Source organism: Astyanax mexicanus, chromosome 6 (assembly GCF_023375975.1).
Source record: "Astyanax mexicanus isolate ESR-SI-001 chromosome 6, AstMex3_surface, whole genome shotgun sequence".
NCBI lineage: Eukaryota > Metazoa > Chordata > Actinopteri > Characiformes > Acestrorhamphidae > Astyanax > Astyanax mexicanus.
Window position 1 is genome coordinate 27,040,052 of NC_064413.1, and position 27,792 is coordinate 27,067,843.

General features: G+C 40.2%; 1 protein-coding gene across 1 annotated transcript; it reads left to right on the forward strand.

Moving 5' to 3' along the window:
- The first annotated feature begins 245 nt into the window (after positions 1-245).
- Positions 246-27,465, forward strand: ibtk (inhibitor of Bruton agammaglobulinemia tyrosine kinase). The gene is made up of 28 exons (XM_007257270.4): positions 246-628; positions 3,129-4,034; positions 4,377-4,473; positions 4,638-4,762; positions 11,941-12,051; positions 12,154-12,324; positions 12,412-12,529; positions 12,914-13,094; positions 13,775-13,898; positions 14,045-14,222; positions 14,333-14,486; positions 14,769-15,386; positions 15,507-15,593; positions 15,693-15,775; positions 16,648-16,685; positions 16,846-16,942; positions 17,057-17,158; positions 18,089-18,206; positions 18,388-18,448; positions 18,533-18,660; positions 18,755-18,891; positions 19,560-19,699; positions 19,781-19,884; positions 20,049-20,144; positions 20,320-20,472; positions 20,562-20,759; positions 25,903-26,035; positions 26,436-27,465. The coding sequence occupies exons 2-28, from the start codon at positions 3,711-3,713 to the stop codon at positions 26,565-26,567; spliced, it is 4,008 nt and encodes a 1,335-aa protein (XP_007257332.3). The 5' UTR covers positions 246-628; positions 3,129-3,710; the 3' UTR covers positions 26,568-27,465.
- Positions 27,466-27,792: the final 327 nt, after the last annotated feature.

The following is a 27,792-nucleotide window of genomic DNA, read 5'->3' on the forward strand; positions in this document are numbered from 1 at the left end:
TAACAGAAGTTAGTGAATTAAAATGTTAAAGCACAAATAAACTGTCGCACAAATAAAAAATAACCCTTTTTTACATCATATTTTTTATGAATGCTTATATTTCGAAAAAGACACTGTGGTAAATGTCCAGTGATGGAAACCTGTAGGTTACAGCTCTCGGTCAACGATTCTGTCCAGCCGGTGACGCAGGCGGGGGGACACCCTCGTGCTATCAGTGCCCCACATATGGGAGGAGAAGTTGCAGCACAGGGCTCCTCTAAACCTATCGACTTCCAGCCATGGGCACACTGAGTGCAGAAGTCGCTCATATTAAAATAGACATTTTTTAGATTGCTGAATGAGAAACTAGGCTACTTGTTATGTTTATAATCTAGACAGCTTTAAAGCTCTGGACTTTATGAGCCACATCCCCACAGCAGTCAGAGAGGCAGAGTCCAATAGAGGCGGAGGATACAGGATCCCCGGAGCCAATCCCAGCGCTCCTTACTGCTCTCTCGGTCTGTAACCTGTCCGGTCTGCAGCGCTACAGATCATTTATAAAAGCTAAAACATTCCTCTGAAGATGTGTCTGTGGATTTGCTACACTGACTCCGACTCAAACCCCAGTTTCTCCTTCATCTAACGGCAGGTGGGTGACAGAGCGGGAGCTCTGGGCCGGGCTGCTGTGAGGGTTTACAGCCTGTTTAACTGGTGATGTCATCCCAAATATGCTAAGCTAACGTCAGCTAGTTAGCCTAGCTTAGCTTTCTTCTCTTAACTTTGTAAAGTATTCCCCTAACTAGCTACTAACTATTCATGCCTTATATGCAGCCCTTAGCAAGAGTAGTTAGGCCCGTTTTATTTAAGAATATGTAGTTATAATTGTTTGTATATATCAGTGCATGCACACCTCTGTGTTGCAAAACAGTTAGCCCGCTAGCTAGCAGGTTAATGTCAGTTTGATAACTAGCTCTTCAAGTTACCCAACATTAGCTAAGTTTGTAACATAAACAGCTCTGTTCAAAGCTATAGCTAAAGCTAACACAACAGTGTTGTGTGACAAGTCCTGTAGCTACTTTTGGAGGAACATTTTGACTCTGAAATCCACAGCCTACATGTCAAGAGACACTCTTAACTCATAAAAAAAAACATTTTTTTATTCACAATATTCTTCCTTAACTTGAGAAGATGAGGGATTTGTTTTGTTGCTGAAGCTATAATTATGTGTGCAAAAATTACTGATGTATTATGTCTGTGCTCTACAGACATTATGTATATATGTGGCGCCATAGATATGATTGCATGGAGCATTATTCACTGTCTCACCACCGTTCTGACACATCCACACAAACCACTTCATACAACTACTCAAATGCCTTGTAGATTTGTAGAAATGTGAAGCGTTAAATTTGATCCATACAGGTAATCTAGTGAATCAATTTGCCAGTTTGAATGGAATTGCCCTGAAGATTAATCTCCCGAAATTGAAATGATCGGAAAAATAAAGTAAAAAAACAAAACAAAAAACTAACAAAAACATTACACATTACTTGAAAATTTGTAAAATTGTACTGGTACTGTTTTTAGCAGAGTAATGGAAAAAATATAAATATTTTTGTTGGTGTATTTACAGATGAAATACTTAGAAACATAGGTAAAGTTTATTAACAAAGTTTACTATGCACTAGGGGTGTCACGATCTCGATATTTTATCGAAATCGAATCGAAATGAGGTCACGATCTCGAGTATCGAAGTCAAAAAGAGGATCGACGATCCCTCCCGCGCGCGCTACGCAAATAGCGCAGCGCGCTACGCAAATGGCGCGGCACCAACACAGCGCATCCTATTCATTTAAATAGAGATAGCCACTGCATAAGCGCAGTCGGCGGGAGTGTGATCACTGTTTTTATCTGTCCAACGGGGGAGGGGGGGGGCGGGGGTTGGGCGCGCAGGTTTTGTATCTGTATCTAACGGAGGGGTGGGTGCGCGCAGGTGAGAGCGTGTGAACTCGCTGAAATGCGTGTGTCAGTGTGACTTGAGAACACTGACTATAGATCACAGTGAGGTGGATTAAAAATCTTAAACTTATAATTGACTACACCTGTTGCTTTCCATTGAATTAAAAAAACATCTTTCTCTCAGATAAAGTAAACACAAGCGTGTTTCTGACTAAAATAAAAGCTTTTCAGGAGAGATATAAGTTATGTGTAAATATTTATAAGACAATACCCACATCACTTATCTAACCAGCCTGTACTGATTTCTGCCCCCCAATAATGCTTTCAATAACCTCTTGTAACCCCTGGGAGCCAGGGGTTACACTCTAATAGCCTTTAATAGTCTTCAGTAGCCTTTAAAAGACTTACCTGGCGGCGTGGTGTGTCCACTAAACTCCGTAGTTATAAACATCCTGAGGTTAGCAGCGCGCTAACTGACCTGTTTATAATGTATTCCGAGCAGTGCCTCCGTGTCGGCTGTTCTAACCTGCTGCTGTTAGCTGCTTGGGCTGAAAGATGAACTGTAGTGAGCTGTATTATCCGGTTAGTGGGGTTAAAACCTTTATTTGTTTACAGAAACAGTAAAAACGGACTGGCTGAGCTCTGTAGCCCGTGGCTGGGCTGTACTGAAGTAGTGACTGAGTGAAAAGAGCGGGGCTTGTGCTGCTGCTGCTAGTGGTTGGATGAAGAACTGCAGCTTCATGTAATGAGCAGTTTCACCAGCCATCCACACACAGCTCTGATAAACTGCTTATTTTAATAGTGCACACTGTTGCTACCAAAAAAAGTCACTAGATGGCATTACCATATATATCTTAATAAATAATAATAATAATATTTATAATATTTATAATAATAATAATAATAATAATAAATATATTATTTAAATTTTATGAGGCATAAAATAATAACAAGAAAAAAAAACAAGAAAATCGAGAATCGAATCGAATCGTGACCCTCAAATCGAAAATGAAATCGAATCGAGGATTTAGAGAATCGTGACACCCCTACTATGCACAAAATGACAAACCCACAACACATTATTCTAACCCATAAAACATAAAAAAAAACTTTGTGAACAATTCTTGGAAAATACAGCATGCATCTTTTTAACTTGTGAATTAATCTGATGATTGTTATTTTCTGCACAGGTACCGTTTACAATTATGGAGGCTTAAAAAGATTAGTGTTGGGGGGAAGGAGTCTTTCCCCTCAAACTGGATGGACTGTTTTGATGGACTTTTTGGGTGGTTGAAGAGTTTGTTGCCTTTTGCACAATGATCTAAACTAGACTACAAGTGAAACAAGTATTTTTGAATAACTGAGAATATATTTATAAAACTTTTGTACATAAAAAATAGCCAAATATTTATCCTTTTTTGATGCCATTGATTGTTTTTTTTCTGCACTGGGTAGTGTGGGTTTTTGTTAATATGGTGGACTGAGGTGAGGTGGATATTCACCCTAGGGTTGCTAGGGTGCAGTGGAACCTCAACATATGCACAATTCTAGCACCCTGGGTTTTGGGGTCAGAGAGTGGCTTTTCATTTTGTGCTTCAAGTGTTTTTTCTTTGCTGATTTATTTTATTTTCTGCTTATCAAAGGAGTTGTGTAAAGGGGCTGAGGCTTTGCTGGTTGTTTTGGGGCTTATTCTGTTATAGGCTGAAACAGGTCTAGTTTACTCTGTTGGGGGAAAGGGGTATTACATTTTGCTGTTTTAGGAGGAGTGTAAGATGAGTGTGTTGACCCCGGAATGTACTTCAAAATGCCGCTCTCCACGCCATGCGGAGGAGATTGTGGCTGCTTTGACCAGTGGCTCAGAAGGCCAACTGAAGGCCTTCCTCTCAGCTTACTGCCACAATGCTGCCACTCTGCGAGATGAATTTGGCCGCACCGCTCTTCACCTTGCCGCCTCACTGGGCAAACGTGACCTCTTGGAGTGGCTTCTGGACAGCAAGAGTGCTGACCTGCTGGTCAAGGACAAGGAGTCAGGCTGGACAGCTTTGCACCGGAGTGCCTTCTATGGCCAGATCCATTGCCTCATGGCACTTGTTAAGGTGTGTTTCGTTTTATTTATTTTATTTATACTTGCCGTTTTGTTTTGTGCACTTTTATTATTTCTAAATCATTAATAGGGATGTAACAGTTGCTAAGTTTTAATACTGATCTACTCATCGTTATCTGCTTTCATGCTGATGTGTATTTTTCTTTTTTTTTATGATTCTGGTAATATCATATTTTATTTAGTAAAAAAAAATAGAAAGCCTATTTATAGTTCTCTATAGTTAGTTATAGTTCATTATTTATTTTTGTTTGGTAGATTACGTGACTGACTGCAAATGTAGTCAAACAATAACTTAATTTATTTTATTGGTTCATGTTGTGTCTTTGGGTTGCAGCGTGGTGGTGCAGTGTCTACTCTGGATAAGGAAGGCTTGTCTGTTCTCGACATAACTATGAAGGACCGCCCTGCACTTGTCGTTTTCCAGAGCTCTGGTAATTAATCCCATTCACATTTAAATCTGTTTACTAATATAAGAAATTAAATGCTAAATAAAGATATGTTGCATACTCACAATCTGATGTTGTGTTTGTAGCATAAAACATATTTAAATTTTTAAATTAAAATTCTTTACTTTTTTTTTTTCTTCACCTGTTAGATCCAACTGAAGTGTATACGTGGGGCAACAACGCCAACTTTAGCCTTGGGCATGGAAACCAAGAGACTAGGCACCATCCTGAGATTGTGGATTTGTTTGCCAGAACTGGAGTTTACGTTAAGCAGGTACTCTTGGTAGAATGTTTGTAATTGGTTGTTTTAGATGCTACTTTAATTTGTGGTAAAACAAGGGTTAAATAAGGGTCAAAACATAGTCAATAAATTCAATAAATTATCTTGGATATTGCAGTAAGTTTTCTTTCCTTGTACCTTTGTACTAAGAGAGGCACTTGTTTTCCTGGACCAGGACAGATAACTGGTAATTCCTACTTGGGATCCAGAGTGCCTGGCAAAGGCATAATTAGGAGTTGCACATAATGTGAATTTAGGTACACAATCTTCCTCAGCAGCACCATGCTTTTGTTAAACTTCTTCTGATAAATATATTATATTTAGAATTTTACACTACACTGAACTAATCAGTGAGCATCTAAACTAATCTTAGTAGCAAGTGCTTATGTAATTTTTGAGCAGTCCAAGTTAATTATCTCTCAATTCTGTCATCTGGAGGGCTCATTTGCATGTATATTCTCTGGTAGACAGTTAAACAATGTGTGTCTATGTGCAGTGGGGTAAGCTGATATGGAAATGCTGCTTAATCTCATTGTAGACCTTTCACTAGGGTTTTAAGCATTTCTGAAAATGCAGGCTGTGTGTAATCTCCTATGAGTTAGTGAGTGAAAGAATGGGAGAATGTAGAAGGTAAGGTTACATGTAGCAGGGTAGTAGTGATCTGCATAGCCTGGCCCCTGACAGCATGTTCTTTTCTTGTGCACTTTTATATTTGATGCCTTATTTGTGAAGGTAAGAGTCTGTTCCATTGACTAACAATTAAATAAAAAAAGTAAGTCTCAACAATAATCTCTCAATGCAACCATTAAGTGGTGTGCGGTTTTCTAATATAGATAATAGGCATTATTGAATGATATCACCTAACTATTAATCACACAAGGATGGCAGTTTTACTTCAATCTGTATAGGTTACCCAGGCATGAAATAACTGAAATAATGCTTCACTTGATTGAAAGGTTATACTCCTTAACCATCATTCTCCTCATTTCCTACTCTATACTTCAGTGCACTTCAGTTCCTTTCGTTCCTGTGGACATATTCATTTCATAAACCTGCTGACTGGGGCGCTGCTCTGGACATTAATTTCATAATGCTCATTGTGTATGGGATCATGTTCCCCAAGCTTCCATCAGCCCTCAGGTGCCCCATACACAGAAAGACAAGCCCCTGTGACCAACTGTGCTGTTCTGCAGGTGCTCAGAGTTAAATATTAATTCACAAATAACATGCTCAAATTCAATAAGCCCAGCTTGTGTGACTGAGGGAGCGTGTCCACTGTGCAATTTGGCACATGCTTTACAGAACATCTCTTTCCTTTTGATTGGGCTTTGAAGAGACTCTTGCATTAGTTATGATGTTGGCTCTGCTCTACTCGTGCCACTTGCTCCATGGCAAACTTCAGAGGAGTCCTGTAGTACCTGTAGTCTGAACCACAGCAGGTGAGCAGAACATCAGACTTGCAAAACAACCACGCTGGCTTTCAGCAAACATACATAATAAATAGAACCAGTATACTGTCCCAGTGGAGAAAACTTTGTATCTCTGTCTGAAATTACCACTTTACAGGAGAATGAAAACATTTTTTACTGTTAATGGAAGTTAATATAGAGAGCCTTACAAAATGTAAATGCAACTCCATTTCTTTTCAGCCATTTATCATGAAAATGTTACAGAATTTTTAGAGCTTTTGTATTTTGGGTAATAAATAATAAGAATGGAGATGTTTCCTTCTTTCCATGTGGGTTTCTCCATTGTATTTAGGTTTTATTCCATCTTCCAAAAAAATAACATACCAGGTAAATTGAATGAATAAAAAAAAAAAAAAAAGGAGAAGTCAGGTTTTAGTGTGTCTCTGTGGCCTAGTGGTCATTTGTGGGTGTTATCACATCTGCACAGTTTAGTCTAGTTTATGATAAACTGCCCCGGAGCCATTTTGCCTTGTATTCTGTCCAGATAATTATTAAAACTATAAAGAAACAAATAAAGGACATTTTTTCTATATTTACTTTTTTGCTTTCATTCTATAGTGTGAACAGAAATTAAAACCAAAGTGAAAGATTTACTAACCTGTTAACTTATTTGAATCGTAGCAAATAAAGCATAGCTATTAAGTTAATGAGAATGTCCTTCTTCACCTTTTACCCCGACCCAAATACTGGGTCTACGAACGTAAATTGGCCAAAGTTTATATTGTTGGAATCCACATCAACTGAAACACCTTTAAGTAAGCTCTCCCCTTTTGCAATACACAAGGGTATATTGGGTATCGCAGGGACGGTAAAAGATGTTAAGAAACTCAGATCTGGTCAGATACTGGTGGAGTGTACCAGAAAAATACAAGCAGACAACCTTCTTGGTATTAAAACATTTGTAGGTGTCAGCATTAAGACCTTCCCCCACCCAGTGCTAAACAGCTGCAAAGGCGTTATCCGATGTAGAGAGCTGGATGATATATCTGAAGAAGAAATTGTCACAGAACTAGCTCCTCAAGGTGTAACCCATGCCAAACGTATAACAATTAGAAAACAAGATAAGACCATAAAAACAAATACATATATTCTTACGTTTGATAAACCAACCCTCCCAGATAAGATCTCAGTGGGATACCTTAAAGTAAATGTAGAGTTGTATATTCCCAACCCTATACGATGTTACAAATGTCAGAAATATGGACATGGATCAGTCGTCTGCAAGAGCCCCGCAATCTGTCACAATTGCGGAGAAGAGGATCATGCTGCGCCGTGCCTAAACCCACCCAAATGCAGAAACTGTGGGGGCCCACACCCTGCCTCAGACAAAACATGCCCAAACTGGATCAAGGAAAAAGAAATTCAAAAGATTAGATGCTCCAAGAAAGTCAGCCACGAGGAAGCAAGGAAACTGGTTAACGACTCCCCTAACTTCAAATTCGTAAAACCATTTTCAGCAGTGGTTAAAGCAACGCGGACAAACAGCTGTCAAACCGAAATCACTTGGCTGACCAGTGACAAACCACAACTGGTCACCAATCCAAAAGAACCCACTCCTCCTAAAGTAAAAAGTTCATATTCCCAAAGTCCGCCCATGACTGCCCAGACACTACCACATCATAAACAAAACCAAAATATTGCAAGTCATAGTGGGGGCATAACCAGGAAAAAGTTGGAACACTCACGACAACAACCAAAAGCAAGTACAGACCTCAACACTGGACAATCTGAACAATTAAAAGATATCGAAATGGAAGAAGGTGCGTCGTCCCGAAGCCGGAGCGCATCACCTAAAGGAAGAAGCAGATCGCACATACGGTCGTCACGAACAAAATGACATCAAATCCTATTATACAATGGAACTGTCGAGGATTTAGAGCCAACCATGCTGAACTCCAACATCTAATAGCATCCCTCAACCCTGTTGTTACATGCCTTCAAGAAACCCATTTAGCACCAGGTACTAAGACATCACTGAAGGGCTTTGTTACCTACAGCAACTATGGACCGAATGTACACAGGCCATCCGGAGGGACCTCCATTCTGGTGAGACACAACATCCCACACAGCCAAGTCATCATTAATACACGACTACAAGTGACAGCAGTACAAGTATCTAATATCATCTCAAGAACCATCACAATATGTGCAATATATGTACCACCAGAGTTCAACTTGACACTCCAAGACCTGGACAGTCTGGCAGAACAACTCCCAACCCCTTATATGCTCCTTGGAGATTTTAATAGCCATAACCCAATATGGGGGAGCCAGTACACAAACACCAAAGGAAAGATCCTAGAAAACTTTATCAACTCTAATGACCTCTGCCTGCTAAACACCCCAGCATACACTCATCTTCACTCAGGACATGGCACCTATACAACTATAGATTTGACGCTGTGTGAACCAGAGTTACTTCTAGAGTTCTCGTGGAAAGTCTGGGATGACCTATGTGGTAGTGACCACTTCCCAATCATCATCACACCAGAGAGACCACATTGGTCTGAAAAGACTCAATACTGGAAACTATCCAAAGCCGACTGGCCCTCTTTTCAATTGCATTGCAGAGAAAGGCTAAGTACAGCACCAACGCAAAGCACAGACCTTAACGAATGGTTCACAAACACCCTTCGAGTCATAGCAGAGGAGACTATCCCAAAATCCTCAACAAAACCAAGAAAGCATCGCAACCCATGGTATAATGAAGAATGCAAACAGGCTATCAATGCTCGAAAACGGACAGAAAGAATTTTTTACAAACATCCAACGTGGGAAAACCTGATCAATTTGAAGCTCAACCGTGCCAGAGCACGAAGAGTAATTAACACTGCAAAAAAGCAAAGTTGGAGAAACTACACAAGCAAAATAACTAAGAATACCCCAATCACAAAAGTCTGGGACCTTTTGCGGAAAATGAAAGGCAGAGGAGACCAACCAATTATTCACTACATCAAACATGAAGATAGAATGGCCACCAAGGAAAAGGACATTGCTGAACAGCTGGCAAAAGCCTTTGAGAGAAACTCCACAGGGAGCAACTCCACACCAGCTTTCCAAATTATTCGGAGTCGAGAAGAACGTAAGGAGATCAATTTTCATCTACATAACACAGAACCATATAATCAAGACTTCAATCTAGAAGAACTAATAACTTCACTAAAACAATCACATGACACAGCAACTGGACCAGATGACATTCACTACCAAATGCTGAAACACCTTCCCACGAGCTCACTGATACTGTTACTGGAAGTTTTCAACCAGATTTGGACATCAGGAAAAATACCGTCAACATGGAAGGAGGCGACAATTATCCCCTTACCTAAACCAGGGAAAGACCATAGTGACCCAAATAACTACAGGCCCATAGCGCTAACAAGCTGTATTTGTAAAACTATGGAAAGGATGGTCAACAACCGTCTTGTATGGCAGCTAGAAAAGAACCATATTATAAGTGAAATGCAAAGTGGCTTCCGCAAAGGCAGAAGTACTACAGACAACCTGGTCAGACTGGACACCTTTATTAGAGACGCATTCATAAGAAAGGAACACGCTGTGGTTGTCTTCTTTGACCTTGAAAAAGCGTACGACACCACCTGGAGATTTGGCATCCTAAAAGATTTGCACCAGGCAGGCCTTAGAGGAAGGCTCCCAATATTTATAGCGGACTTTTTAACAAACAGACATTTCAAGGTAAAAGTTAATAACACTTTTTCAGAAAGGCACATCCAAGAAATGGGAGTACCACAGGGAAGTATTCTTTCCGTCACCCTATTCAACCTGAAAATTAACAGCGTAACTAAAGTAATACCACCGGGTATATTCTGTAGTTTATATGTAGATGACCTTAGCATTGGTTACAGAGGAAGACACATGCACACAGTAGAACGGCAACTTCAGCTGGGCATAAACAAAGTTCACCAGTGGTCAGTTGCTAATGGCTTCAAGTTCTCCAAGAGCAAAACAACATGTGTACACTTCTGCAAGTTACGGTCAGCCCACCCCGAGCCAGAACTCCACCTTCAAGGGGATCCCATCAAGGTTGAGAAGGAAACAAAATTCCTAGGATTAACCCTGGATAGTAAACTAACCTTCATCCCGCACATAAGAAATATTAAAAAGGAATGCATGAAGAGATTAACCATAATAAAAGTTCTGACCAGAACCAAATGGGGAGCAGAATTCCACCCCCTTATACAAATGTACAGGACCATTGTCAGAACAAAACTCGACTATGGAAGTATTATCTATGGGGCTGCCAGAAAGTCCTATCTTAACAGCATAAACACAGTACATCACCAAGGCATCAGGCTAGCCCTGGGCGCATATCGAACCTCCCCCATTCAAAGCCTGTACGTAGAAGCCCGTGAACCATGTTTGGAACACAGACGATTGAGATTAGTCCTCCAATATGTTTTCAAGCTAAAAGCCAACCAACGAAACTCGGCATATGCATCTACATTCAGCCCATCATACACTGCACTATATGATGCCAAACCGACCCATATACAACCGCTTGGACTACGTATTCGACAGCAACTAAGGGAACTTGCAGTAGACCTCAAGGATATAGCACAGATGCCTTACAACTCCATTCCACCATGGACCCTCAAAAAACCCAGTGTACTTCTAGACCTCGCCAGTGGAAAGAAATCAGACACCCATCCAAACTTCTATCTTCAACAGTTCATGGACATTAAAGGAAAATTCCCATCCCACCTTTTCATTTACACAGATGGTTCAAAGACTGAAAACAAGGTATCAGCAGCAGTGGTAGCTGGAGAACAGGAACTACGAGTAGACTTACTGCAACACTGCTCAATCTTCACAGCCGAAGCCTACGCTCTCTTAATGGCAGTTGACCACGTCATCACCACAAGACAGCAGAAATCCATGATCTGCTCCGACTCCAAATCCTGTTTACAAGCACTGGACAACCTCAACACAGGTCACCCCCTAATCAACACCATTCTGAATAGATTACACAACCTTTCAAATGAAAATATTAATATAAAATTCTGCTGGATACCAGGACATAGTGGCTTCACTGGAAATGAAAAAGCAGACCAGGTAGCAAGAAGAACATCAAAGGCCGAAACAGCGAACTGCAAACTCCCACCAACAGATATAATGCCCCTAATTCACAAATACATCAAAGAGAAGTGGCAAGATGAATGGAACACCCAAACAAACAGCAAACTGTACGAGCTCAACCCCAAAATAGATCATTTTACCAACGCGTATATAGACAATAGATGGGATCAAGTTATTTACTCAAGATGCCGCATTGGCCACACCAGACTGACGCACTCCTTTTTACTGAAGGGCGAAAGACCCCCACATTGTGATGTGTGCCAACGAACTATTACTATAAAACATATATTAACCGAATGCCCAAAATACTTACCTACAAAACAAAAAATCTGCCTGTCAGATACACTAATGGACATTTTTAACAAAGACAATGCAAACAAAGTACTGAACTTTTTAACTATTACCAAACTGAGAGTCCACATCTAAGGACGAGATCATAGAACCTTGTGAATAAACAATACCTATCCTGCCACGAAATAGCTGATGAGCTGATGTGGCGTTAAACTCAACCAACCAACCAACCAACCTTCTTCACCTTTTCATTTTCTTTTTTTCTCCTCACTGATGTCTTTCTTATGTTTCTGTTGTATGCATTTGTCTTCTCAGGTGGTCTTGTGCAAGTTCCACTCTGTGTTCCTTTCTCAGAAGGGACAAGTTTACACATGTGGGCATGGACAGGGAGGGCGACTCGGGCATGGTGATGAACAGACATATTTGGTAGGATCGCCTTCCCTCGTAATTTTCTTTAGTGTTTAATATAATGTCTATAATGTATTATTTTTATTGTGTTCTAAGTGTGTCTGTGTTTCTCTGGTTTAGGTCCCTCGTTTGGTAGAAGGGCTCCTTTCCCATCACTGCTCAAAGATTGCTGCAGCCAGAGATCACACAGTTGTTCTGACTGAGGAAGGTTATGTCTACACTTTTGGGCTCAACACATACCACCAGCTTGGCCTGTCTCCTCCTCCTGCTGCCAGTCAAGTGCCCAAACAGGTTAGACAGACCTACTGCTGTTAGAGGTTTGTGTTGAAAATCATTTGATGGGATGATTAATTCTTACATATATATTATTGGGTGCAGGTGACTTCTAAGTCTTTGAAAGGGAGGACTGTGATTGGTGTTGCTGCTGGAAGGTTTCACACTGTTTTGTGGACCAGAGATGCAGTCTACACAATGGGGCTGAATGGTGGACAGCTGGGTAAGTGACAAATGAAGGAAAGGCCAATATGCATCTGTCTGACAATTACAATTAGGCACAATAAAAAACATTTGTGCTTTATTATATTTTATATATAAGAAGTACCACATCATAATTTATTAACTTATTGTGCTTTAAATACATTTTAAATGATATCTATTTTTACATTGCACTACTGGTTCTTGTTTGATGCAATACAACTTCTAGAGATCACCCACCCTGAGCTTCATTTCATTGTTTTAAATCATAAGGATTTCTTCTAATAAAACTTTGACATTTTTACTGTATAATATAAAATGTGTTTTAACACTGAAATCTCCTACTTGTTTGTTGCTGATTTGGTATTAATATTGAGTTCTTCTAATACTCTTCTAATTCTCACAGGCTACTTGATGGACCCAAACGGGGAAAAGTGTGTGACTGTGCCCCGGCAAGTGTCTGCTCTCCACCACAAGGAAGTGACCATTGCCATGGTAGCAGCCAGTAATGGAGCCACTGTGTGTTTGACGGAGAAAGGGGACATCTACCTGCTTGCTGACTATCAGTGCAAGAAACTAGCCTCCAAGTGAGTTCTGGTCCCAGAGAATGTTACCATCAAAACACAGAGAAGAGGCTGAGCATATGTGCAAGATGTAATAATAAATAATTTTGTGAGATGAAGTAACAAATTGCACCGATTGTAGTCAAATGAAGAGCTTAAAGGTGTTAATTTGTTAGAAACCATTTAGCTCTTTTTGAAATACAATAGGTCACCCCATCTATGTGGTGTTCTACCCCCATTAGCGGCATTAGCCAATACAAAAATAGACAGAAAATCTGACAAATTCCCCAGTAATTAGGAAAAGCCCCTGGACTGATGTCAACCCGTAAATTAGGATTCATAGTCTCGCCCACCTTGGCTTGTGACCGCTCAATAAGCAGTGGAGGGAGCTAATCCTGATGTTTTTCCCTGCCCGCTCCTCTACCAAACTAAAACCTAAAACCTGGAACAGGAGCACTGGCTTTCTTTATTAAAAACAAAAAATATATAGTGTATTTATTCATACTATAAACCACCACAAAATTAATAAAAAAATTGTAAATTGAGACCTTCAATTTTATTGGAGCCATATTAACCCAATAAATGTGTGGATGGGCTGAACTGGTCTTAATATTTTGTTTTATGTCAGTATTGAAATTCAGAGATCTTCAGAGTTTTTTTTTTTTCTACAATTGTTTTCAGGCCAAGTTCCTTTTTTCCTACAGGCAGTTAAATATTAAGAAAGTCCTCGTCAGTGGAGGCAGTTTGGATTATCGAGTTGACCCCCAGATCCTTAATGAAAGCGGAGGAGAGAAGACCACCATCCTTGCGCTGGATGAAGCTGGGAGAGTAAGACTTGTATTGTTATTATTTATTTATTTATTTATTTATTTATTAAATAAAGAATTGTTAGTGAGCAAGTATACATACAAGTAGATCACTTGGATGTGCTTTAAGTACAAGACTCTGATTTTCACTGTTTCCTTCTCTATCAGGTGTTCTGCTGGCGCTCTGTGGGCACCTCAGTGAGACAGTGTAGGTGGGCCTATGGCAGACAGGTCTTCATGTCAGACATCGCCCTTGGCAAGAACAAAATGATGTTTGTTACACAGGACGGCGAGGGCTTTAGTGGCCAGTGGCTTGGTGAATACAAGAAGATTGTTGACAAGAAAGGTAAACGTCAAACCTTGCTTTTTTTTTGTATTGTTCTTTTTACTTGTATGCTGAAGAAGAGTTGTTTTTGAGTTGAGTGAAATGGTTTGATCTGGATTGTATTTTGTCAGGCGTAGGTATTGAGGTATGTGGACACTCCGAGGGAGGAACTATGTATGAGCGTATTCGCCTTGAAAAGCTTCCCTACATTCACCGAGCTGTTAGTATTGTAATGGACTCCAAGGGCCGGAACTTTGGTGTGTTGCAGTCTGATCCCAAAACCAGGTAATTTTGTCTAAACTGCGGAACACGAAGTTGTTGTAACTCTGTGACTTTGTCATCCAGACAGGGACTATTTGAATTTTTATTTATTTATTTATTTTTTTATCACATTTGCACAACATTATACACACTTTGTTTGATTAAATAATTTATTAAGTTTCCTGATGCTCAATGCCTTCATATGGCTATTTTTCTATATATTAAATATTGGTGAAATCCATAGTAAAGCACAGTTATTTTTTAAAATGTGGCATTCTCTAATCATTCCTTTCTGTCTCCTCACAGCCTATATGAAGTGCCCACAGTGTCAGCCTCCTCATTCACCAAGCACTTCCAGCAACTCCTGTCTGAAGCTGACGAAACGGATAGCATCCATGACATTACTCTTCAGGCTGGGGATCACACCTTTCCTGCACATAAGTACATCCTGTCTATGCGCTCTGAATTCTTTCGCAAGCAGCTGCTTGCAGAAGCAGGGCAGGGAGATGAGGGGGATGGGGAAGTGAAGAGGAGCGTGGATGCTGTGGGCTGTGACCTTCTGGTCCTGGAGAAGGTGTCCTATGAGCTGCTGGAGCAGGCTTTGCACTTCATCTACACAGACTCCTGTGAGATGCTAGTACACGGAGCCCGGCCAACCATTCCACGCTTCAGTCAGGGCTCTGAGCAACAGCAGCAGCAGCTGATCCACAGCCTGGAGGAGTTTAGTCTTGGCGGCCGCTCCGCTTTAGAGGTTTACCGTTCCCTGTCTCCCTCATCTCCTGGAGAGGGAGACAAGCCAAAGAGCAAGAGTGCCAAGTCTGGAAAGAAGGGCAAGGGTAGCGGTGCTCCTGAACCTGGCTACAATCCTGTGAAGATGCTCCAAGTAGTAGCCAAAAAACTAGGCTTGGGTGGTCTCTCTGCAAGGTGAGATTGTTTGCATTTGCTCTACTTAAGACATGAACTGTCCCTCATTACTTTTATTGGTTTCATAGTTAGATATTTAAAGATGTAGAGAGCAATAGTAATAATAATGCTGCTCCCTAGGCTTGATGGAGTGAAGTATGAGAACGGGAAGATCAATGTTGTGCAAAAGAAAACTGGAAACAAACCGAGATTCTCTCTAAAGAAATGGTAACTCAGTGTGAAACATCCTTGTAGTTTTATGTCCTGCATAAATTATTTGTGATTGTATGAAATTATAATGATGATTTGTGCTCTGTGGTCTCTCAGCCCCTACCTTTGTGATGTCACTCTGAAGTCAGATGATGGGAAGGAGTTTCCTTGTCACAAATGTGTTCTGTGTGCCAGACTTGGTGAGCTATAGAGTGATTTTAAAGTCTTGTAATTGCATTAATGTATAAAGTTATCTCTTTTCGTTAATTTAAGCCTTTAATGCTTACATTCAAAACATCATGGCATAGCAGTAAGTAAATTGATCATGAAGGGTTATTTTAGGGGACTGTTTTGGAATGTCATGGGTAGTATATGTTATGAGTTGTTAATTTTAAGTGAGATTAAACACTTTCCAGGCAAATGGATACCATATGGTTAGAATATTTTATTTTCAACACAGTGTGGCATACCTGGTCTACATCTTTAGAAAGCATTTCCACCCTCAGTGGACAGCACAGTGTCTGACACGCAACAGTAAGCCCCACACGCACATTATGCAGGTCTGTGCTGCATTCTTTAGATTACATAGGACATCGCAAAAATCATGATACATGATACTAATTGATTGTACTCCTAATGTCTCACATGTCTTCCCATGTAATGAAAAGTATTATTACTAATAGTATGTATCTGAAGTCTCTCCCTGTACTGCAAAACATCTTTACTCAGCTGTATTCAGCATAAACATTGAAGAAGGCATGAAGTCTCTTCATGATCTGATCCTTGGGGGAAGTTATATGGTTGGTAGCCCTCTAGACCTTCAGTCACACATCTTGCGTAATACATTAAGAAACCGGTCTTCCTCAGGCAGTTAAGGGCACAGTGTGCATGCTGTTGTTCCAGAGAAATGTCATCTGTTATTTACATGTGGTATGTAGCTCAGTAAATTGTACAGGCACTAGCCTTGCAGATTCATGCAGTATGTTCTTCAGCCTTTTTATTAAACCTGCAAAGTTGTACAAGTTAAATTTATTGTTATCGTGAACAATTTTGCAAATTGTCTGTTTTACAGAATACTTTAACAGCATGTTGGGGAACCCATGGATAGAGGTATGAATATAATTCTCAGAAAATACTTTATTTTTTTGAATCACATTTGATTAAACCCCTTTATCTGTAAATGGAGGTTTAATGTGTACAGTATGTGATGCAGTCTGTCATTAACTTATCTTTGAAACATTGTTACATAAGTCTGTTCTGCCCCCTTTAGTCTACCAGCTGTACTGCACTGGAGATGCCCACTAGTGCCAAGGTCTTGCAGGTCATACTAGAGTACATATATACAGATGAGGCTCCCACTATTGGAGGTATTGTTGTGTGCTATCATTTATGATAAGATACATTGGTCTTTGCAGTAAACACAAATATAAGACATTCCATATGAGCATTCTTTGGTGTGCTGTGTGTTTGTGTTTCTGCAGAGTCTGTGAGTGTGGAGTTTGTATGTAATGTGCTGGTGGTGGCTGATCAGCTGCTCATCACTCGGCTGAAGGAGATGTGCGAGGTGACCATCACTGAAAACTGTGAGTTATAGTTTTACTCGTTACACTTTTTCTTTTTCTTTTTTCATTAGTGTGTATAACATATTAAGCACAGACAATTTGAATTACACCTCTCAATAACATGCATTTTGTATCTGGATATACTTTGATTGTATTTACTTTAAAACGTGTCTCACTGTAATCAGATTAGGTCCAGTTTTACTTTGCTGTGTAAAAGGCACAGTAATGCGTACATTTCTTTATTTTATTTTTTGCTTATTTCTCCTCAAAATTGTCCTGATTCGGTAGTTTGAGTGGTTTAGAAGGACTGTGGTGGTTCTACAATAGATGATTCCCACATTTTCTTATTAAAGATAAAAAAAATGCAACATACTATTTAAATTGCCTCCATGTTCTCATTTAATGGTGAACAGGCATACATTTGCATACACATGCACACATGTCAAGACCTAAATAAAAATTACTTAAATTTTTTTTTTTTTAAATATTTCAAGAATACACTACTGCAACAAAAAATGTTATTATTGCATACATATTGTACACCCTGAGATATTAAAAAAATACAAGAATTTTATCAGATTTGTAACACAAGTTATGATCCAGAATGTCGTGATACTAATAATGCACTCCAAATATCTCCGTATATCATGACTTGAAGTAAAATGAATGATACTGGACATATATAATCTGTTTTCTAAAAATGAAAACAGTGTGATTTTTTTCTTTTGCTAAAAACAGCAAAAAAGTAGTACCCTGATGTGTTAGGGGTGGGTGATATGGCACGATATTTCAGGGTATAATATCGTTCACAATATTCAAAATGTTGGCGATTATTATTTGCGTACGATTCAAATATGGCACATCCCTAGTCTACAGACATAATATGGCATAATGTGATTTCGTCGTCTGATTGCAATTTTTTCACAAACCTATATTGTGTTCTATTTAAAGTGACTCTGAAGAACGCTGCAGAGCTGTTGGAGTTTGCTGTGGTGTACAATGCTGAGCAGTTGAAGCTGTCCTGTCTGCAGTTTATTGTTCTCAATATGGCTGCCATGCTGGAGTCCAAGTGAGTTTTGAGTTTATTCACCCTGTCATTTTTTATTTCCTGCTATTATGGGAAAGCAATACAACCAGTGGAAAATCTGAATGGAAGAACTAAAAGAGTTGAATGAACCTTGGCGTACTGCTGTATGTTGGGTGGAGTTCTTATATTCTAAGAAAATACATTAAACTCTTATTTGCCACAGGGCCCTGAGGAATTTGAGTGATGATGTGTTGATGGAGCTGTCAGAAGCATATAGGAAAATGGTGGGTTTATATCAACATGCACTGCTCAATGCTTTATGACATTCTGGCACACTTAAATATATATATTTTTAATGGTTTCCTCAGATTCCAGCCATGGATAGGCGACATATCACCCCATATTTTGATGCCCCTGATCTCAGTGCCTACGAAGACATGAGTTGGGATTCAACAACCAGCTGTAAAAATAGCTCTGAACAGGAGCAGTCCAGCAAGTATGTTATTCACCATGTGAGCACTTTTTTCAGACAGTTCAAACCCGACTCTACATTGCAGAGTTGTGACCTTGCCGTGACCTTTTTTGTTCAGTGACAGTCTGTTGAAGAAAGCCAAGATGAAAGCTAAGAGGAAGCCACGGCGCCGCTCTGATAGCTCAGGAGGATACAACCTGTCTGATATAATTCAAAGCTCACCCACTGATGTATTCCAGAGTTCACCTTCTTTAGGTGAGCCTACTTCTCAAATACAGTAGGCAGGAGGCCTGCTATAGCACACTATCACCGTTGAGGAATAACATTGTATCTATTTTTTTTGTAGTTTTTACAATGACATAATGTAAATCTGGCAAAAATTAATAAAAATGATCAATAGAATTAATCAAAAAACACTTTTTGTATAATATGACCCGAACCCATTTCTATTAATGGATTAGATTTTTACCCTTCATTCTTATGCCATGTTACTATTTTTGGAGATAAAAATGATTATATATATTTGAGTGATTGCGACAATATATAGCTAGCACCAAGTAACTAATTGAATGGTGTACTTGCACCGACATGCCAAAAGTCATTGAATAGATCATGAATTGGGACTTCAGGGGATGAATATGAATTCTGAGGGGTTATCTTGTGAGTGCATTTAAACACTGGCCAGTGTGCTCATGGCAGGGTGTCGTTAAAGTGAGGTTTGATAGCGGGTGAAGCAGATGAATGAGTGGGAGGGTTTATGTTGTTCTCCAACATAAATGGTGAACATGGTGGTGGAAAATGATGTTTGTCCAACATTCTGTAAAATCTGGCATATCAGTGTAATGTCAAAAGCAGTCTAATCACTACAATAAACCATTAATTAAAATGTTTTTTTTTTTTGTTTGTTTGTTTTTTATTTACAGGCTTGATTGATTCCGGGAAAGCTTGTTCAGTGGAGTCTCTACATGAGCTGGTCACGTCTGATTCTGAGGGCAGCTATATGGGGGTTGGAAGCCCTCGAGAACTTCAGTCCCCCATCTTTCAGGACAGACCTGATGCACAAGTAATATACAGACACAACGCACAGAAATTCAGCTTTAATTTACCTGTAGTTATTAGAAATCAGTTTGTTTCTGCCTTTTAGGAGAAGTCAGGACATATTTACTGCAGGACTCCTCCTAGCACACCAACTTTGGTTGTGCCTGCTAAGTGTTCCACACCTGAAAACATCCCCAAGATTAAGGCCAGGTGAGCAGCCTGTTGTAATCCAAATTGTAATTCAAGTGCTATGTATGCAACAGATATTACTTTGCAATAGTATATGGTGCAATGACAAAAATGTAATTACTGTGACGGGCCTAGGCCTCGGACACTAATACTGCCAAGGTAACACTGATTTAAACACTGTTTAGTCCTGCTCGGCCAGCACCTGTTTTGGACCTTAGAACCATTATGGAAATGGAGGCCAATAACCCGAACCTCGGAGCCACTCCAAAAAGCCCTGGGTCGTAAGTGTTTTCTTAATATTGTTTGTTTATTTCAGCATTGTCTATGCTAGAACATTAAAAATACTCAGTAATCTATTATTATATGTAGGATTTTCTAACTATGCAATTAAAACTAATTTGATTACACTTCAACATTATTTTCCCTCTTTTTTTTTTTTTTTTTTACTCTTAAAAGGTCTGGAAACAGCATTAAACCCTCAGTCACCCCCACTAAGCTGTCTCAGAAGCAAAGAAAGATGATGGCCATGGCCACTAGAGAGGGCAGTGTGGAAGGAGCATGTGCTAAATCAGCCCCTGTAGCTGTTCCAATGAAGCCTGCGAAGGCATGGTGTGTATCTTATCCTGTAAGCTTTGACTTCCCCTCTGCATTTAGTTTCACAGTGATGAGAACTCAATGCACTTTCTCTTTTTGCTCAGGGTTACGGCAGTGCAGTCCCCACTTTCGTCTCTCTCCTTCCGCGATGTGTTAATTGAAGAGGAGCAGCGAAGTAAGCCATCTGCATCTGCTGCTGCTGTCGTTGCTGGAAGTCCAACCGGACCAGGAGGATCAGCTGTCTCTGCAAAAAGAGTGACCTTTAAGTGCGCTGATTCTGACAATGCTGACAAACCTGCAGGGTGAGACTAAGTTCTCTGTTTAAACTCATCCACATAAACAGGCACTATACACATCAGTTAGTTTATAAAGAGCTTAACTATGAAGTACTCCAGTGATCCTCTAAGTGGCAGTGTTGCAATTCAAAATGGATATACTTGTAGTAGGTTTGTTGTACTTTATTTGAGTTCAGGAAGCAAGCTTTAGAGATATAAATGAATGATAAATGTATAATACTGCCTGCTGGTGTGAAGTCTTTTGGAATAAACTGCATCTTTACAAACAGCTTGTCTAAGTTATGTAAAGAAGTATTGCCAATAGAATAGGACTCTCAGGAGCAATTAAACATGAACCTACTGGCACAATGGTTAATTACAGATGTGAGTTTGAGGGATATAAATCCAGCCAGCACAGAGCTAACACTCTAAACATTAAATGCCACCAAATATTCACACCTATGTTTTTAAATGTATTAGAAAGCCTTTCCTGGGCCGTAAAAACAGTTACACCTAAAAAAAACAGTTTTTTTTGTAATAGTCTTAAGTTAGGAAGAAACAATGACTGAGCAGGCATCTCAGAGCTTTTATCTCTATATTGTCTATATAAAAATGTTATGAATATACATGTGTTTATTCTTCTTTTGTGTCACATTTTATAGGATGTTGGGATGCATTTAGATTTAGGTAAATTACAAAAGACAACAAAATACATACAGCCTTCAGTACCCCAAATCAAAAAACCTTCTGTGTGCTCCCAAATCTTTCAATAATACCTGCACTTAAAAGAACTGTTTTATGATTTTTACATTTTTAAAACCTCTAATTCAGTTTGATTTCTTTAAGGAACATGTTACAAATTAGGCGTTATTATACCATCTGGAATTAATTTACATATAAATATCCCATGGCTTCTTTTATGCACTCCTATGCATATTTATTTAACTACAGTGACTCTTGAAAGTTTGTGACCCTTTTAGAATTGTCTATATTTCTGCATAGGCCTGGACAATAATTCCATATCGGTAATTATCACAATAAGGAATGTTTCAATAACAATTGCTCCTGACACCCCACTCATCAGACGCTCCAGACCAGTTCAGAAGCAGGTGAAAACCTGGCCGGCAGGCTCCATCTCTGCCCTTCAGGACTGTTTTGAGTGCACTGCATGGGACATGTTTAGGGAGGCTGCTACTGAAGGCGATTCTGTTGATTTGGAGGAGTATGCAGCATCAGTCACTGGCTACATCAGCAAGTGTATTGATGATGTCACTGTCTCCAAGACCATCACCACACGCCCAAACCAGAAGCCTTGGATGACTGCTGAGGTACGTGCGCTGCTGAGGACCCGCGACTCCGCCTTCAGAGTGGGTGACAAGGTGGCCCTGAGGAAAGCGAGAGCCGACCTGTCAAGAGCTATCAGAGTGGCAAAGCGCGCACACGCCCAGAGAATCCACAGCCACTTCAAGGACACGGGTGACGCGCGGCGCATGTGGCAGGGCATCCAGGCAATCACCAACTACAGGACAATGCCACCGTCCTGTGAACGTGATGCCTCCCTCCCTGATGCCCTAAACAACTTTTATGCACGGTTTGAGGCACAAAACAACACGATGGCGAGAAAGACCATGCCCAAGCCGGACGAGCAGGTGTTGTGCCTAACTGCAGTGGATGTGAGGAACACTCTGCGCAGAGTCAACCCACAAAAAGCTGCAGGACCAGACAACATCCCCGGCAGAGTGCTCAGGGAGTGCGCAGACCAGCTGACAGATGTTCTCACGGACATCTTCAACATCTCCCTGTGCAGGCTAGTCATGAGGAACATCAAGACACAACTGCCCTCTTCACTGGACCCCCTGCAGTTTGCGTATCGTCCCAATCGCTCCACGGACGATGCCATCACCACCACCCTTCATCTCTCCCTCACCCACCTGGAGAAGAAGGACACTTACGTCAGAATGCTGTTTATAGACTTCAGTTCAGCATTCAACACCATCATCCCACAGAACCTCACCAGGAAGCTAAGCTCGCTCGGCCTCAACACCCCCCTCTGCAACTGGATCCTGGACTTTCTGACGGGGAGACCCCAGTCAGTCCGGTTCGGGGGCAGCACCTCCAGCACCATCACACTGAACACTGGGGCCCCCCAGGGCAGTGTCCTGAGTCCTCTGCTGTTCACACTGCTGACTCATGACTGTGCTGCAAAACACAGTTCTAACAGCTTTATCAAGTTCGCCGATGATACAACCGTGCTGGGTCTCATCACCAAAGGCGACGAGTCAGCATACAGAGAGGAGGTGCAGCGGCTGACAGACTGGTGTACAGTCAACAACCTTCACCTGAATGTGGACAAGACAAAGGAAATGGTTGTTGACTTCAGGAGAGCACAACACACCCACTCTCCACTCAACATCGACGGGTCCTCTGTGGAGATTGTTAAGAGCACCAAGTTCCTTGGTGTCCACTTAGCAGATAACCTCACCTGGACCCTGAACACCAGCTCTACAGCCAAGAAAGCCCAGCAGCGTCTCTACTTCCTCCGGAAGCTGAGAAAGGCCCGTCTCCCTCCACCCATCCTCACACTCTTCTATAGAGGGACCATTGAGAGCATCTTGAGCAGCTGCATCACTGCCTGGTTTGGGACCTGCACCGTCTCTGACCGCAAGACCCTCCAGCGTATTGTGAGGACAGCTGAGAGGATCATCGGCGTCTCTCTCCCCTCCATCACGGACATTTACACCACCCGCAGCATCCGCTTAGCAACCAGCATTGTGAATGACCCCACTCATCCCTCACACGAACTATTCACCCTCCTGCCTTTGGGAAGAAGGTACCGCAGCATCCGGTCCAGCACGACCAGATTCTGCAACAGCTTCTACCCCCAAGCCATCAGACTCCTTAACTGCAGAGACTGAACTGATGGTTTTTCTGTACATGCACACACACTCTTACCCCACTTACCCCAGAAAATGGAAAGCACTAAAAACCCTACTACCTCACTGGACTCTATTGCACACTGTGTAATAGAGTAATTACTACCTCACCTGGTCTTTTTTGCACACTGCATAATTTGCGCACTGTCTTGTTATTTATTATTCTTTGTCTGTATTGTGTTGTATTGTCTGTCTGCACTTTTGTACTGTTGCACTATTGTTCTGTCTACACTGTGTTTATGTGCACCATGGTCCTTGGAGGAATGTTGTTTCGTTTCACTGTGTACTCTGTATATAGCTGAAATGACAATAAAAAAAACCACTTTGACTTTGATATCATTTTTGTGGTATTTTGATATGTATTATTTACAGAATCTGTCACAGACAGGCATTTTTACTGCCGTCAGTTCGCTGCATACATCTAATCTGTTCCACCACCTCCAGCAATTCCACTACATACAATGTTTTCCTTTTTGTTTTTGAAAGAGGAGACTTAAAAGACTTGCATTTTCAGACAGTAGTAGGTACTGATTTCTATTGTAGGGATTTGTAGGGAGTTTTTCTGCGACCTTCAAAGTGTTTACCAAAATCAAAATTTTATTGTATTGACCGAAAAAAGGGAATATATTGTTATATACATTTTGCCATATCATAGTCCAGCACTATTTCTGCGCAAATATGACCTAAAGCATCAGATTTCAGATTCCTAAAAGTAGATCAAGAGTAAAATAAATAAGACAAAAATAATATACTTGGTCTTTTTTTTTTTTTTTTGAGGAAAAATCACCAACTTTCAAGCACCACTGTATAATAGGCCTGAACCTCCTGACTTTGTGCAGTGTTGCAGATATCCTTTCCTCAAGATATTGGGGATGAATAAATGCAGCTTTGGATAGAAATAAATGTTGGGACATTGCAGAAGCTTGTGGAAATGATTTCACAGAAAATATGTGCTGTAATCAAAGCTAAATGCGGTCCAACGAAATATTAGTGTGAGACCTATTCTTGGCCAAGCAGTGTAAACACGCACACTTGTAGCGTTGCATGTTGTCAACACTGTCAAAGGCTGCCAGCTATGGGCTTTTAATTATGTGTAAGTATCTTGCATTTAAAAAAACAGTTAAAACATACAGTCAACATAATGGCTTATTTATGTGAACAGGCTCTTTTTGCCAAGCTCACAAAATTTATTAAAATTATTAAAATTATTATTGTGACATTCTGTCTTCCATTCTCCAGTTTTGTACCAATAGAGACTTATTTCCAATCATTCTTTCAGGAACTTTACCCTTTAATAAAGCTGTAGTTCAGTTAAGAGACAGGATGCTATGTATTTTATACGCACGTCAGATGTGGGAGTATGTGTGTGTATATATGTGGATGGTTGTTACTCTTCATGACCCGTCTTGGCTGATTTACTCAGAATCTTGAAGGAAGTTTCCCCAAGCTGATGCCAGTACTGATCTGATATCAGGCAACAGACCTGCAGCTCTGGCCAGGCTTTCCTAATGCTGTGATCTGCTCCCTGCTGTTCTGAGCTACAGCACAAGTCTAACTACTTTTCCCAAGTATTTCTTTACACTGTTTTGTCTGTGATTGTAATCTTCATTGATAAGGGCAGACTTTATGTCACAACCAATCTTTCTCTTTGCTCTGCACGATGTGTATTTATGAGTACATCTTGAGTGGGAGAAGGCCAAGAAGAGGACAAAGCAGCTGGTTATAGATCACTGCTCATGCTGCCCCGGGAAAGAATTGCTCTTTAAAATCTAGCTAAAGGCTTGAGAGCTTGTTGAGCTTTCAAATCTGAAATATTGATAGTGGTGCAGTAGATATAGGCTTTACTATTCTACTTCCTCTTCTTATGAAGTGACCGTTCCCTTGTTGTGAAATCCTCGCATTTCTCACAGCACTCTGTCAACTCTTCAGTCTGGTTTTCTGAAGTGTGGTTTTCAGTCCAAACCAAGGTTCATGTGTTGGTTATATTGTATACTAGGCATGTCACAATAGGTTTTTAGACAATATACTGTACCAGAAGTAATTTCAATAATCGGTATTACTGTATATTACAATATAAATACACCCTTTTAAAGAGCAATAAACATGGAATTACTAAGGATAATTATAAACATTTATTTTATTAAGAAATTACATTTCTTAAGCTACACATTTTCAGTATTATAAACTGAACAACTGCAATACTGTTTATTTGATTAATAATTTATTTTTCCCTTTAGGCCATGGGTGCTTGGGTTGGTAAGCAGTCCACCATCTACTGCAGCAGTGACCTTCGCATCCATTGTGGAGGAGGAGAAACAACAGGAAGCTGCCCTCATTCGAAGTCGAGAGAAGCCTCTGGCATTGATACAGGTAACTAGTGGCTTTGATAGGCTTGATGATCTAAGTAACTTTTGTAATCGGTGCTCACAACTGATTTATTGATTTATTTGGGTTAATTTAAAATCTTAATTGCATTATCATGGTATTATAACTATTATGAACTATATATGAGTGGCATTAAATAGTTTTAAAATTGCAATAATATTGTTTAATGCAGTTATTTTTGGGACAGTATATGGTCCACACACACACACACATACACCGTTATTGTGATATGACTGCTAATCAGAAACGTTTACAGTTCACTTGTTCAATCATGCTTATCTAAACAAATGTGATTTCACAAAACTTTTACCAGATCCAGACATCATTTCATTTGGATATCTCGTTTCTCCTGTGTTTACTGTTCTTTCTGTGTCTTGTGTTGTAGATTGAGGAAGCAGCAATTCAGGACTTGCTGGTTCACTACAGAGCCTTTAACAACCCTGATGAGTTCATTGTGGTTGAGAGGGCCCCCCAAGGCCCTATTGCTACACCAATGTGGAACAAACATTCATATTAACCTAACTGCAACATATCCATAACACATAAGCTTCATATCTGTTATAAGCTCTAAATCATCAGTGTTAACTTGTACCTAAGACTCCTTTGGTTGTGGAACTGGTTCGGTGGGGATATTTTGGCTTTATGCTGGCTCAATGCTGCTTTTTATTTCTGGTTGTAATGACTGGCAGTCTCATTTGTAAAGCTTCAATTGATGGACTGGCACTATTGTAATTTTCAGTCATAAAATAAATCAAATTTCGGACCTGACCAGTAATTCAGAGAACTAGAGAAGAAAACAGACCTATGCTGTTTAAGGCCATATGTGCAGGCCAGAGTATTTGCCAAAGATTTGTTCACATAATGTGAAGGAATATGTAGTTCATCCAGCCACCTGAATTTACTAAAAAGTGACCACGGCCATGTGAAGAGAACTATGAGTGGTCTACTACATGGCCTGTTAAGGAAAATATGTGAATTAACAGACAGCACTAAGCCTATCCTGGAAATGTAGTCCCTCTACAGTGTCATGCAGAAAAATTCTGCTACACAAAATATTGAAAATATTTCCTGTTTAACTTTGAGATCTTTTCTGAGTTCACAATAACAGAAATGTAAACTGGGGTGCCCAAACTTTTGCATGCCACATTGAATATTATTTTGTAATTATGAAGATCTAAATATTGTATGCCTTCAGTACTTACAGTAAATGCTAATTGTTTTTTTGTTTTGTTTTTTGTTTTTTTGAAGGGGGAGGGGTATATTAGCAATTAGCAAACTTGGCAACTTTTGGCAGTTAACATGTGACTCTAATCCTGAAGCACCAGTTTGGCACTGTAGATTGGAGAAAGCATTCATGTTAGTCGTTAAGAAAGGACTCTGGCAATGGCATGCAATAAAGAACTCTTGTGCATTCATTCTTGCTTCCTTTGTTCCTTCAGTAGTGTCTGTGTAATAGTATTAGATGTGCTTATGTTAATCATTACTAACACAGACAAATATGCCTTAAAAATATGTCTTTTAAGAATTAAAGAGCTGGAAAGCACAGTAAAGTTTACCCCATAGAGCAGGTACTATTTGAGTGGTGGGTCATTCTCACCACTGCACTGATGCTGAGTAAAATGGTGGTGGTGTTCTAGTGTGTTGGGCTGGTAAGACTGGATAAGACCAGACTTCTGCTGGAGTTTTAAACAGTACAACAGAAATGAAGAGCTTATGTCTCTGAATTTACATCTACAAAGAGA